This window comes from Emydura macquarii, unplaced genomic scaffold, assembly GCF_026122565.2.
Source record: "Emydura macquarii macquarii isolate MOO-44397 ecotype Brisbane River unplaced genomic scaffold, CSIRO-AGI_Emac_v2 contig_3671, whole genome shotgun sequence".
NCBI lineage: Eukaryota > Metazoa > Chordata > Testudines > Chelidae > Emydura > Emydura macquarii.
The window spans coordinates 6,123,373-6,137,381 of record NW_027133808.1 but is presented as its reverse complement, the minus strand read 5'-3'; the positions used below and the strand labels follow the sequence as shown (position 1 = coordinate 6,137,381).

Sequence of the window (14,009 nt, the reverse complement as noted above, 5' to 3'; positions counted from 1 at the left end):
CCAGTATCCTTTAATTGGGCAATCTTTTGAGTTTTCAGTCTCCTCCATTCTCGTGCTTAAGAACAGCTCTTCCTCTTTATTGAGGAATCCATTACTGCACTTACCACATGCATTTTCCTGTTTTCTCTGCACGTTTTAGCATAATGGGTAACTTTATTACAATCTCTGCATATTTGCCTGAATGCTGGGCATTTCCTATATTCATGCTGGTTGCGACATCGCTGGCATTGTTTCTTGCTTTCCATGTTTCTATACTCGGACAATTTAATTTCTGTGAAATTTTCCCTTCCTGGTTTAGAATCAGCAAGGAAATAGGAACCATATGTGAATTTTACAGATTTTTTCATAGCAGGTATGCAGTATACCTTACAGCACCATGCACCAATACATATATTATTTAGTTTTGATCCTTTTCGTTTAAGAAGACTTGTGTCATCTTTGGTGCTGAAATTGGCGTGCAGTGTTTCCGTCCCAAACTTGTTCTGTTAGGAACTTCCACCCCGTCATATATTTTGTTCAATAGATTTGAAATAAACAACTTTCTTACTAATTACCTTAGGTACTGATTAGACTAGGCAGAGCTTAGTACTGACCCCAAACTGCAATTTAGAGTTGAAATTTAGATAGTAATGTTGGTGAAACATACAAATTCCTGGCTTTTTATAATCAAGGTTTTTGTTCTTATTTTTAAATATTAAGATAAAGGGCCAAATCCTTGCTTGCTTTACTCATCCAAGAGTATGTAAGTAAGTTTCATGACTAAGGTGAACAGGATTTGGTGGAAAATCAATATCTTGTACACAAGTCTTTATATCCAGAGACGTTGAGATCAATAACATTTCTCTGAAGTGGGGTTGTTACCTGGTTCCCCAAAATGTCAATATTCCCTTTTCCAGGGTGTCTAACCAGGCCTCTGTTTTAGAGTGCCACGTGCACTGAATGAGAGCCATGTGCAGACGATTCTAGGGCCGTGTGCAGTTTCTGAGGTGTGGTGCGCAAAAAAATTGCGTACCGTGTACATAAGGCAGGTAAAGAAAGCATTCTGATTGGTGGGAGTTTTCATACTTAAGACTCGAGAACTTTCCCATGATTGTTGTCTGCCCAGGTGGCAGGCCCTAGTCAGTTTACTTCCATCTCCTCCTGTTAGTGTTAATAGAGAGACTTACCTGGAGTTGTTTGTACTCCTGCTGTGGTTTAATCCATGTGGTTCCTGCCTGTACTCCTGCTGTGGTTTAATCCATGTGGTTCCTGCCTGCCGTAATCCTCTTAGTTCGTGGTTCCTGTCTCCTGTGTCTGTCATTCCTGGTTCCTGTCCTCGTTGCTGTCTCCTAGGTCCTCACCGTTCCTGGTTCCCACCTACTGTCTCTGTGGTTCCTGTTCCCTCCTGGTCGTGTCTTCCGTTTTCTCTGTAGATATATTGGGAAGCGTGAGTGTAACAGGTCTAATTTCTTGATTATATCCGTTACTGCATTGTTTCTTCTCTGGGTTCCAAGCCTTATGTTTACTGTGATTCTGGTTCCGTGCTAATAAATGTACTTGGTTTACAATAAGTTGTCAGTCTTCCCTTTGGTGAGGCCCAGCTGACAGATGCCGGCTGAGGTCAAGGACCTGTGAGGTTCAAATAATGAATTAGAACTTGTTGATTGATTTTGTGTTTGGGGGCAAGGTTCAGGCCCACTGGCTCTGGGTGGGCATTGGGATCTGGTATCGCAGCATCACCTAGCCCATAACGAGAAAAGTCATCAAGGTTTGGATAGAAATGTGTCTTTAAAAAAACCCCAACACATTTGTATTCAGGAGAATTAAAAAGCCCCGTAATAACTTACCTGACATAATTTAGAACAGTTGAACACAGAATAGAGGAATTGGAGGGAACATTGTATCACTATTCAATAACTAAGGTAATAGCTGGGAGGGCTATATATTTGTAACTTCTCAGTGAGCTTTTTGGGTACTAGCCATAAGAGGTAGTTTATCTTTCATTACCAGATAATTAGTTAAATTTGTCCAAATTCTGTGTGCATAAGTTTAAGGATTGCTTTCCTTGTAGTAAAAACAAATTTTAAAAATCTTTTCATTAAGGTGGTTTAATCTTGTCTGACTACACTACTAGTTTTCTAGGATCTAAAGCTTATCTCAAATTCCCTCTATTTGTAAAATTATCTTCCAAAATTGCTATATTGTCTGATGTAATATAGACTTTTTGCAGTGTTGGGTATTCTGTAGTGTGTGATTGTTTGTTTGTTTATTTATTTATTTATTTATTTATTTATTTATATATATATATATATATATATATATGTCTGTACTATATGTCATATAGTTACTTCTATTTATATTGATCTTTCAAGATCTCAAAACACTTCACAACCTTAAACTGATTTATTTTAGGATGACTTCACCTACCAATGGAATGCCAATATCTATGATCATATGAGGTTTAGTTTGATAGAGCATAGCAGCAGTGTACTCTTCATTTAAGGGCAGGAAATGAAGAATACTATATTCAAATGAAAAAGCAGGGGACTTTAGGTAAGCAGAATGTAATTACCCAAGATGGAATTTGGTCAGAACAATGGGTTTATAGCCTTATTCTTCTGAAAAGTGCCACTGGATATTTAAAGACCACACGTCAGTTTTATTTCATTTGAAAACTGGGACCTCCCAGCATCATGGTGCACCATGTACCCTGCTGTGACACTAGCTCATTTCTGATTTGTTGAAACAATACTACTTACTGAATCACCAATATCACTACTTCCAGCACCTAGTTCTGCAACAAACTTACTTTGGGCAAGTCATTTGTGTTCTCTCTGATTTAGGTTCTCAATTTGTAATATGGGTATATTGATGCTTATTCAGCTTTGTAACAACTGCAAGATATCTGGGGGAAAAGGTATTGGAAAAATATTATTGATTATTATTTGACTTAAAGGCATTCCCTCAGAGTTCTGATTGACTCTACAGAATTATTGCAATTAAAAAAAATCCTGTGACTGCCAGGCTGAGATTGTAAAATCCTTGGTCAGAAACTGTCTTTTTGTTCTGTGTTTGTACAGCACCTAACACAGTGGGGTCCTGGTCTATGACTGGGGCTGCTAGGCATTACAATAATACAAATAAGATCTCAATAGCATGTATTTTTAACTTATTTGTTAAGCTCCAGTTGTGTTCGTATTTTTGTTATAGCCATCTAAGTTAAGCACAAGCATAATCTTTTGCAGAACTGAGAACTGTTGTAAACACTTCAGAGAAGTTACATTCTTTTATTTGAAAGGCTTCATGTACATCTGTGGCATTGAAAGAACAATGGTACTGTTGCAGTAAATGCAGATATGTTATAAGCACACATTTTGAATTGTAAAATACAGGTTTGTAAATTTGTCTTTCAATATTAACTTTTAGCTTGGTAATACATGAAATGCAAAATACTTGTAAGAAGTGAGCCCAGTCTCTTTAGTAACGTGATACTTGTTTAGCCAAAGGAACACCCCCTCCTTTCCGCCTCAGTGCCTGTTTTTCATTTAATGCAATGTATATTTTGTATTAAACATCTACTTGAGTTTTCTGTGCCAAGTGAAGTTATTGGCTATCAGTCTGGAAGCAAACATCTTTGAAAATAAAGTACTGCTAACTTTCTGTACTGTAGATAGTTCAATGATGATTTGAAGTAGTGCTTCTTTTGGAAAAGATAGATTGGTATATTAGATGAATCCTAAAAAAAGCTCAAAACTTTTTTTGGTGGATTGGGGAAATTAAACTAATGCCTTTTGAAGGATACGTCTTGTGGCTGTTTATATCCTGGAAAAAAAAGTAAGTTGCTTAATAATAGGTGTAGCTAAAACAGATTCATATTTACTGTAATTGGTGGGAATGGTGTACCTCAGGTGAACAAAATGTTTTCAACCTTGCTAACACTTTCAGAACATTTTGTGTACACTTGCATGTTGTGAACGTTTATTTAAAAAAAAAAAAAAAAAAAAAAAAAAGCCAAACTGGTACTATTGGTGAGATAAATGCTTCTGTTGCCTCTGGCAAAATCCTCTATCACAGATGGTCTTGCAGTGAAGAGAACTGATGGAACTTTTTTGTTTTACACTAAAAATGAAAATGGTCCTTCCAGGGATGGAAGATTGAGATTACACTTGTTAGTGTTTGCCATTTCCTTTGTGTATACCTGATTTCTTCTCTTTATCTTCTTGTAATCAGCAGCTATATCCATTTCCAGAACCTAATTGAACGTAATGAAGAAAGAGGTTGGGCCGTTAAGCCTCTGCATTCTCTGCTCTTTGTGCTGATCATGGTGCTAAAAAGAGATGAGTTAACATAAACCCGAGTGGGCTGTTTAACCTTTTTTCTCTTCTGGAAATGTAGATGCAATAACATTTGCAGCTGAAAAGGCTCATTCCCAGTTTCTAATGTTTAAGGATGCAAATGAAGCATTTTGTCTTTACTGTCGCCTGGAGGTGTTATGCAAGAAAACAGAAAGAGGCTTCTAGGATTAGTTCCACAGATTTCTTTTATCATGTAAAAACCAAGGCTGGTTTCAGTGCCATGAACTGAAGAAAACAATATGGAAGACATCTAGGGAAAATTCTTATGTTTCATCTGTTTCTACCTGTGTTTTCTGGATGTTCATTACTTTATGAAAAGTTAAAGATGTAATCCTGTTATGGTGAATGATGTTAAAGTTAACATTGTATCCTTTTATGGGATCCTCACTTTGTGTTTTTTTTTTTTTTTTTTTTTAAATAAATTTTGTAGATACAAATATTAATGATCAATTATGCTTCTATGTCATGTAAGTTACTGTACACTTACATTATATAGTAGATTTTCTTTGTAATGTGCTTTCTGACTACTTAGATGGTCCGGTGCCATATTTGGGTTTTGGACAAATGTATAGCTTATAATGAATAGATGATTAGTTAGATCAGTCTTAAGTTTTGATTTGGTGCTTTATTAAATGAGAGTTGGCCTTAATAGTAAAATCCAAAGCAAAATTTGAAGGTGTAGAGTCCAGATGATATTTCATGTTTTTTTCCACCAAGACTGTTAGCTTTTTGAGATTGCAGAGAAAGTTTCTTAGTTTTGTTTTTTTTATTGTTGTATTCTCCTGTTGTTAATGATATTTTTAGTGTTCTTATTACATTTCTACAAATTGGAAATTTTTTTCTAAATAAAGAAAATTCAATGTATTGTATATACACTGAAATTCTTGTGTAATGGTTAATAAATGTGAACATTAATTCATACTGTACAATAGTGTGATTTTTGGAACACATCTGCTGTTATAAGATTAATATCCATTATTGGGCCATGTTATGGGCATAGAAATTCATATCTTAGGAAACTTTTTAATTAGTTCCTCACATTACTTTTTCATTTAGGTATTTGTGCCTTAGGTGATGCTGACTTGTCTAGATATATTATGGCTGCTCCTTGACCCCTTCCAAAGAGGTTACATATCTTTCTTTTGAGATAAGCAGTTGCAAGGATAGTGGAACTAGTTGGGTCCAGTCATACAGGGCCAGAAACAGTGCTTGGAAACCATATTTAAACTTTATTTAAGCACGATCCTATCAAAACAGAATTCTGGAACAGTTTGACAGGCCTTTCTGGGCTTCCCCCCCCCTTTTAAAAAATTAGTTCTGATGGAACTGTACTTAAATATAAAGTAAACACTGTGGCCATATTCTCTTCACAGCTCATGAGAGGGCAAGAGTGTCAAATGTTTGGTGCAACTTGAGGTAGTCCTATTTTTGTATACTGTCCATAGGAGGCTTATACTTGTCATATCGACAGAAATGGGTTAAATATCCAGTAGGCAAGATTGATTATTATAGGGCAAAAATTCACCATCTCCATTAAAATGACTAATTTGCAAAAAAGTTTTTATTTCTGGCTAGATTGTTGTTTGATCATGTATATATTGACATAACTATGCATATTTTAGACTAGACTAGTGGAGAGTTGACTTAAATTCATAGCAGTTCTCAAAAGTGTGGTGGTCTTCTAAGGAGGAGTATTCAAATAAACCTTGTTGATCCATGTTTTAATAAAACAAAAACATACATGTAAGCATCCCAGTTGGTTGAATTCCAAGTAGATTAAATATAATCCAAAATACTTCATAGGTTTCAAGATTCTTAAATGGGTATCCTACCATGGTCGCATTTTTATTTCCTATGCTTGTAGTTGTGAAAGTGCCTTTAATGTTTCTATAAACTCAATTTTAAGGACAGCCTGAAGCAAATGTATTAAACCTAGTTTCATTTGATTTGAAGTAGAGTTATTTCTTTTTTCAACAACTTGTTTTTCTTAGAAAACAAACAAACAAACCTGTAAAAAAAACCTCTTCTAATTTTTAAGATATACTCTTACATATAGCACTTACATCTACATAACAGTCCTAGACAATAACATGCATAATGCAAGATATATAGCTTAAAAAGTCACAGAATAACTTGATTTAATTACCATTCACTACAGAAATATCAAAATTGTGTGTATAATATAAAAATATAATATACATTTCAAATATAGGATAATCCATAGGGCCAATTTAATTTCTTCTTGGATTCCTTGATTCAAAACATACGAATGACTTACACAATGTAGGGATTGATTTTTTTCAATAAGTTTGTAGTTGTGCATCTCCTCGCGCACAAAGTGTGAGTTTACTTTTTGAGCATCTGACCAGAAGTATGTGTATGCATGGGTAAATCAGTTTGCCTTTCTGATCACGTGTGTCTATCTGGACAGCCGCATGCAACGGATTTAATTTCTACAAATATATTGAAAACCAGACCTATGATGCATTAATGTTACTTCTCTCTCTTAATATGGGATTCTAGATCTGTTGGGAAGAGTGTAGGAATCCTATTTTCTGTCAGGCAGAGAACCAATCTCTCTAGAACAGCGATTCTCAACCGGTGGTGCGTACCACCGGTGGTACTTCGCAGAAGGCTGGGTGGTATGCGAGCCGTACCGCACTGCTGAATCCGCTGCAGGAAGTGCCCACCCACCCATCTCCGGGGAAACCCTGCTGCTGAAAAGGGGCAAACGGCAGAAGGGTTTCGGCGGAGGGTATTGTTCCCCCCCATGTAACCCGCCGCCGCCGCAAGCCCCCCCCGCCGCCGCCGCGAAACCCCGCCACCACTGAAAGTCTCCCCCCTCACCCCCTTTTTTTCCCCGAGTGGTACTTGGGGGGGGGAAAAGGTTGAGAGCCGCTGCTCTAGAAGATGGATGGTATTTCCCATACTTAGGTTTTTAACCAATTAGACAGATCATCCATTGTGATAACTTCCATATCTTAGCAGATTTTTTCAAGATCTTCTGCAGGAATCTCCATTACCTCTTCTGCAACAGTTACTGAACTTCAGGCTTGCAGTAGTTTGACACACAGTAGTTTGACAGCCTCCTTCTTGAAACCAAATGGCTGGTAGATTTGCGTAGTTGTGGATCAGTTGGCCATATTCCATGCTCCAACTGGCCAGAAACTGCTGCCATATTTCTCTTTACAGTGGGGTTCTGGGAGACTATATGGAACATGAGCCACATGGTGTTCAGTTGTGGATTCTCTGGATGCATCTACACTCTAATAAAAAAACCTGTGATGTGGCCTGGTTGCTGAGGGAGTGGGTCTCAGATTCCCGGAGTCCATTCCAACTCTGAATGTCTAAACTGCAGTATTTTTAGCCCTTCAGCCTGAGCCTCGTCAACCCAAGTCAGTTGACCCAGGCTCTGAAATTCTATTTTTTTTATTGCAGTGTAGATGTACCTTAAAGTGAATTCTTCAAATCCTGCCTCCCCTCACGCCACTCAGCATTACTCGACCTCTTTTACTGCATTCAGGATCCTATATGCCTATGTAAGTGGCAGGTCATGATGGTGAAATGGCTTGTTTCTAATCCTATAGGTACATTAGATTTTATAATAAACCACATTTATTTTCTTCTTTCATATTCTGTTTTCCATCAGTTTCTTAGCTGTTCATAATTGTAAGGAACCATAATTAGAGAAGGAAGAAGCCTACTGTGGCTGCCCTCAAAAAGCTTGATTGTATCATCATAGAGGGATAATGGCGCTTTCTAGTGAAACAAAATAAAGATGAACTTGATAACTGTGGAATATATTATAAATTCACCCTTTACAAAAGTCGAATCACCAGAATTCACCTTGTTATATATAGTCTGCTTTTGGGTATACACTGGAAATAGCTGACAAAAACGTTACCAAAAAGTGACCATTCTATTTCCAAACAAAATGCAGATAGATGTTATGCTGAGTTTATGGTGAGATCTGAATGCAGCAGTGTAAATGTAAAGTGAAAACTTGGCAAAGGTTGATGTTCAATATGTCTTCAAGTTTTGAATATATGTTTGAATATGAATATGGGAAATAGAAAAGTTGGAAGTTGTTCTTGATATTTAGTGTAACGAGTTTGACATGCTATCAGCCGGAAATGATTTAGTCTGCTTTTTGACTGCATTTGGGGTATTTGTTGAATTTTCTGCAGTTCCATAGGTGTGTTGCAGAGCACAATGTGCAGAATCCTGCACTTTGAATGATCTTGTTACAATTCATAGTTTTAAATCACTTTGTGGAATAATTTAGATAGTGAGAAAGAACTAGAGGGGGAAGTCACCCAGTGTAGTTAGACTAACCTGATAGGGGGATGAAGAACAGGCAGTGCTTATCTGTCTCCTGTTGAGATTTTTAGAATAGTTTTATGGGAAAGACAAAAAATTGGAGTTGTCAGATGCATAGGACAGCGAGTTGGAGCAGTATTGAAAGAGGGGATTGTTTGTCTTATTTTTAAGATGCACAATTTTAAACTCTGAATTTGAAGATAATAAATTAAGAATTATTTAAAAATCCATATTAAGCTTTTTATACCATGCAGTAACTTTAACTTTCTCGTACTCAACAAATAGGAATGTTTTGAGTCTGTCACATCTCCTGCAAGTGTAGAATGTAGACTTATTTTGGAAATTCTAAAGTTGATAGATTCACTAATCCAGAATGTATTCTTCCAGGGTAGACCTGCTTGTATTAGAGAACAAACAGACAGCACAGAAGTTTTATTTTTTGGAACTGTGCGCTCTGAGCCTGGCTATGGGATCCAGTTCATGATTTCTTCAGTGCTCCCCTTATTGAGAAGTATTAAGAGCTTGATCCTGTGAGCTGCTGAACTCTGGCTCAGATTCAGTAAACATGCATGGACTTAACTTTAAGCATGTGATTTTGTCCCAAGTCAGTGGGACTTACATGTTTAAATACTTTGCTGAATTGGGGTCACAATGCTCAGCTCCGTGTAGAACTGAACCCATAATTCTTTCTTGTAGGCTTCAAGGTGCAGTTCCTTTCTTCATCACTTTTTCTGCTCCTTCTCTTCTGAGCTTTTTTTCCTTTCTTTTGCATCCCCCCACCTTCAGAGTCTGAGCTGCCAAAAGTATATGCAATGACTGGCATTTCTGTCAGTTGGATACTATGCTTCATTGTCTGAAAAAAATGAAATTTCCTTCCCCTTTCTCTCCCTCTTCCAGTGCTCTGAGAAGTCTGAGTGATTCTGGAGGACTCAGTGAAAGGGATATATATGATTCATTTTAAAAAATTAAGATTGAATAATATATATAAATAAAGATTAAATCCTCTAACGACTCTTTTAAAAAAAAAATAAAATAAAAAGGAAATGTAAATTTTTAATATCAGAATCTTCACAAATATTATGGACTCATGAACTGATTGGTAACACCCCTGAGAAGAAGCCTATTCCTTTGTGTGTTCACAACTACTTAAAATGCAAAAAAACGTGTGAGAAACCTGCTATTATACCTATACTGTAGATGCATCAGATTCTCCTTTAATTAAAAAGTTGGTCATTTCCATCTAGAGTGATGCAGCTCCAAAAAATCCAGTTAAGAAATGAATTGCATGTAATTTAATTGCCTCTTTGAATGTCCTGAATTTTCCCCTTTGCAGTTTGTGAAACACTCTCTCCTTCACTTACTGCTGGATAGTGACTTTCCCTCTTTCCTAGTTTAAGAAATAGCTCAGGTTTTTGATTAATTCTGCTAGATCTACCTGAAGGAAGCATACCTTCACATTCTCATCCACCGATTTCACTGTTTGATAGAAACACGTTAAAAAAGGGTTCAACTTAAGTACCTTCAAACTTAGTCTCCTAGTTTTCTCTTTACGAAGAAAAAGAACAGAAAACCCTGATTTTTTTTTTTCAGTTTAAATTCATATTGTTTGTCTCCTTAAATCCGTTGAAAGACTTAAGCTCTAAGCTGATTTCTTCTGAAACCAAATCTCAACTTTGTGCTGCAGGTTCTCATTAAACCATTCTATGAGCCACACAAACAAGCCCCTTAGTATTATCCATTACTTCACTCTCTCAAAATAGCCTTTTTAGTGGCCATCAGTTCAGGCTATATCTGGTTTTTTTTTTTTTTTTTTTTTCCTGAATCAAGTGGTTCATGTGTAGACCTCCATCTGTGCTCATCCCTAAGATTCACTCTTTATTTTATGTCAGTGAGAACATCTCTGCATTCTAAGCAATCTCAAAGAGCCCAACAAATAATGGCCATTGATTATTTTGCAACATCGTGACATTGCATTTTTCACATTTTGGTGTTAGATCAACATTTTTCTGTTTTGATACTATATAATGTGAAGACATAGCTACTGTGACATCAGCCATAGTCATAAATTATTACATTGTCTTAAAGGGCTAAGATAAATAGATGGCAACCCTAACGCACACACACCCCACATAAAAAAATTAACTTTAACTTGAAAGCACAAATTCTGAACTTCAGAATGGTATCCGTGTTAGATGGCAGTTGTGCAAATATTGGTATTCAGTCAGCTGTCCTTCCTCAATACTTTCAGTTGTGGTGCATAACTTTTGTTAAGTGATTATTCACTTGGAGAGTTTTTTCTTTTTAATCAAGCAGTGAGAGAAGATGATTAACCTTAATCCTACTTTGATCCCCATATAAAATTTTCAGTGTCTTAATTTAATTGTTCTGGCTCCAATTTTTTAATACAAAGGGCACACTTAAACTGTGTGTGCACAGAGAAAAGGAAAATAGTAACTTCACCAAAAATGGTTACAATGGAGTTGCCCTTGAACCTGCATAATATTGTCCCTTCTTAGAAGATGCTAAGAAACTATTATGAAAGGTACATTTGTCACTTAAGAAAACCCAACTTTGTTGGCTAGCATAATAGAGGATAAATGAGGAAAACTCATAATTCATGCTACTGGTATTAAAATAACTTTTGTGTTAGCCTATTTCCAGCTGAATGTGGGAAACCACATTTGTAAGATTTAATTTCTTACGGATGCATGCAAATATTATATTTTCCATATTGCAATATTTTCAATTTTTTTTTAAGTTCAGTCTTCAAAGTCTTTAAAAATGTTGAGTAAGAGACTTTATACTTTCATTTTGATGTTGGATAAGGCTTTGGTTTAAAGAATAAATAATGAAATCCTGAACTGCATTACACTTTAGCAAGCAATCATTGTAAATCACATGTAGCTGTTTCAATCATTGGTTAACTGGACTCTCGCTCAAGGGATATTTCTAATTTTCAGTCTGGAATACTTGGACTTTCTGCTGTTTTCTTTAGGCCGTTTTTGATTTATACAGACTCTGATTATAGGGGCTTTGAATCTGTGTGTATGCATTTTTAACAACTTCATATACATTTTTAATGTACCAGCTCAAATGCATCATATGCTTTAGTTATGTTTCTACATAAATATATTATTTTCCAAATGAAGTGTCATTAAGAAATTTGGATTTTTCATGTGTAAGCCTATAGTGAAATCATGCTTAAGGAAATATTTTTTTCCCCTAGATTTAAACCTTCATTGTCTCCACAGGCATCAGAAGGTGTCACCTTTATTGGACCTGACACGCATGCTATTCAAGCTATGGGAGACAAGATTGAAAGCAAATTATTAGCCAAGAATGCAAAGGTCAACACAATCCCTGGTTTTGATGGAGTGGTCAAGGTGAGAAACTGTTTAACTGCTGTCTCTTCTCTATAGAATCACATTGTTTAAATAAAAGCACCCAGTTCTCACAAAGGTGTGATATAGAATGCAATTATAAATTCAATATTCCAACTTCAATAGAAGATGCACCTGAAAAATGTCATGGTCCTGATAGTTTCAATGGCAAAAGAGCTTTGGAAGAGGAAAAGCTGTTGGAAGAATAGTGAATTGTCAAATATTAAGCAGCATACCACAGATGGCATACAAAGTGTGGTTCTTCAAAATGCTTTCATGTTTTAAAGTACATTGACGATAGGTTTAAATAGGGGAATATGAGTTTAATACACCAGATTTGGGTTGGTGTCAGTGTGCGCATATATACCTTGATGTATGTTTGTTTGTTTTTTGTTTTTCTTTCATTTTTTCCCCCAGTTTTATTAACTTTTTTGGCATGACATAGGTAAAGTGTTGCCAAAGTTAATCTGTTAAGTATTTGTGTGCAGAACAGGTTTCACAGTGGTAATGGCATTTGATACACCCATGTCTTTTTGTATTTCTCCCTAGTACTGAGACTGTTGTAGACTATACCACATATTGTGAGATTTAGTCTGTAAAAAAAAAAAAAAAAAAGCTGTTTCTTTTCTTCCAGAGTGTTTCTTCCTTGCTTTTAGTAGGAATTCTTTCACAATTTCCCATAAGTTTTCAACCATTTTTGCTGTGTTAATTTGTATCTCATACAGTAAAACAGAAAATGTTTTGATTTCATCTCTCCTTTAACACATTGATTGTGATGTTGGTCTTATATTTTTCTGCCTTTGTGTGTATCTTTCTGTTAATAGGCTACATAATGGGGGCTTATAATACAAAACTGTTTTCACATTCTGAAAACTTGTTGAAACTTTCATAATTTTGGGGTGAAATTTCTCATGCTTGATCTTTAGTCTCAAGTTGAATTTTTGTGGTAAATTTGAGCAAAAATCCCTTAATCTATTTTTGAGTTATAGAATAAAGGGGATCAATATTTTTTTAATTTAGCTGAAGCCAAAAACAACTGAAGTTATAATCTCGCCACTTGGTACTGATCTGGTCCTCACGAGGTTGTTTACATTATGAAATGTTGTGTTTTGAAGGTGAGTGTGAACAAATGAGTTTTTTGACAGAATGCTGACCATGGCTCAGGGCTTGTCTACATGGGGAATTCAGGGGGAATTCAGTGCAGAATATCTAGGGTGTGAATTTAAAGCACAGGCGTGCCTTTGTGTGATTTAGGTTAATCCTCCAAGTGGATTAAGCTAAACTGCACAAAAGCATTCTTAGTATAGAATAAGTGTGTCAGCTCAGCAATAACTACACTTCTGGGCTTTTCCCCCATGTAGACAAACCCTGAGTGCTTGTCTGCACTTGTGCTTATTCTGACAAAATTTATGTTGCTCAGCAGGGTGATCTGCATAGACCAGTACAAATAGCGTTCAGCATCATGGCAGCTAACCAGGATTAAAACTCTGAGGTTTTTGCTGGAGGGAATGAGTGACTGAGAGGAGGGAAAGAGAAATGGAAGAGAGGGCTGTAGAGAGGATGTGATGGAGGGAGAAGGGGAGAAATTGAAATAACATATCCTACGGACGTGGGAGTAGAGGTAGCCCTTCACCACCTCCAAGTTCTGCATTTTCACTAAATCTGGCAGCAAGAGAGGCCAATTTAGCTTTTACAGAGGTAGCTTTGCTCCATTGTACTTTCCTCACAGAAAGAGAGACAGCTCTACAAAACGATGTTGATGCCTCTTTGGTTTGGCCTGAGAGTGACTGGAAACTGGATGCTAGTCACTGTGGATCTGCATACACTAGGCAAAATAGCAGTACTAGTGGGGGTGATGGAAAAGCCTGGGATCTGTGATGTCTGAAGGACTCGTGTTCACAGATAAGTGTATGCAGGCATTTTGGAATGACATTACCATCAGTGAGAGTACACAGCCTTGGATCAAACCTCTACA

The 14,009-nt window shown here is 36.5% G+C and overlaps 1 protein-coding gene across 5 annotated transcripts in view; it reads left to right on the top strand.

Moving 5' to 3' along the window:
* Positions 1 to 14,009, top strand: part of PCCA (propionyl-CoA carboxylase subunit alpha) — a 415,109-nt gene that overhangs the window by 115,795 nt on the left and 285,305 nt on the right. For all 5 annotated transcript variants that reach the window (XM_067536816.1, XM_067536817.1, XM_067536820.1 and 2 more), the window contains one exon: positions 11,906 to 12,037. In XM_067536816.1, coding sequence (XP_067392917.1) covers positions 11,906 to 12,037 — 132 coding nt within the window. The remainder of the gene's footprint in view (positions 1 to 11,905; positions 12,038 to 14,009) is intronic.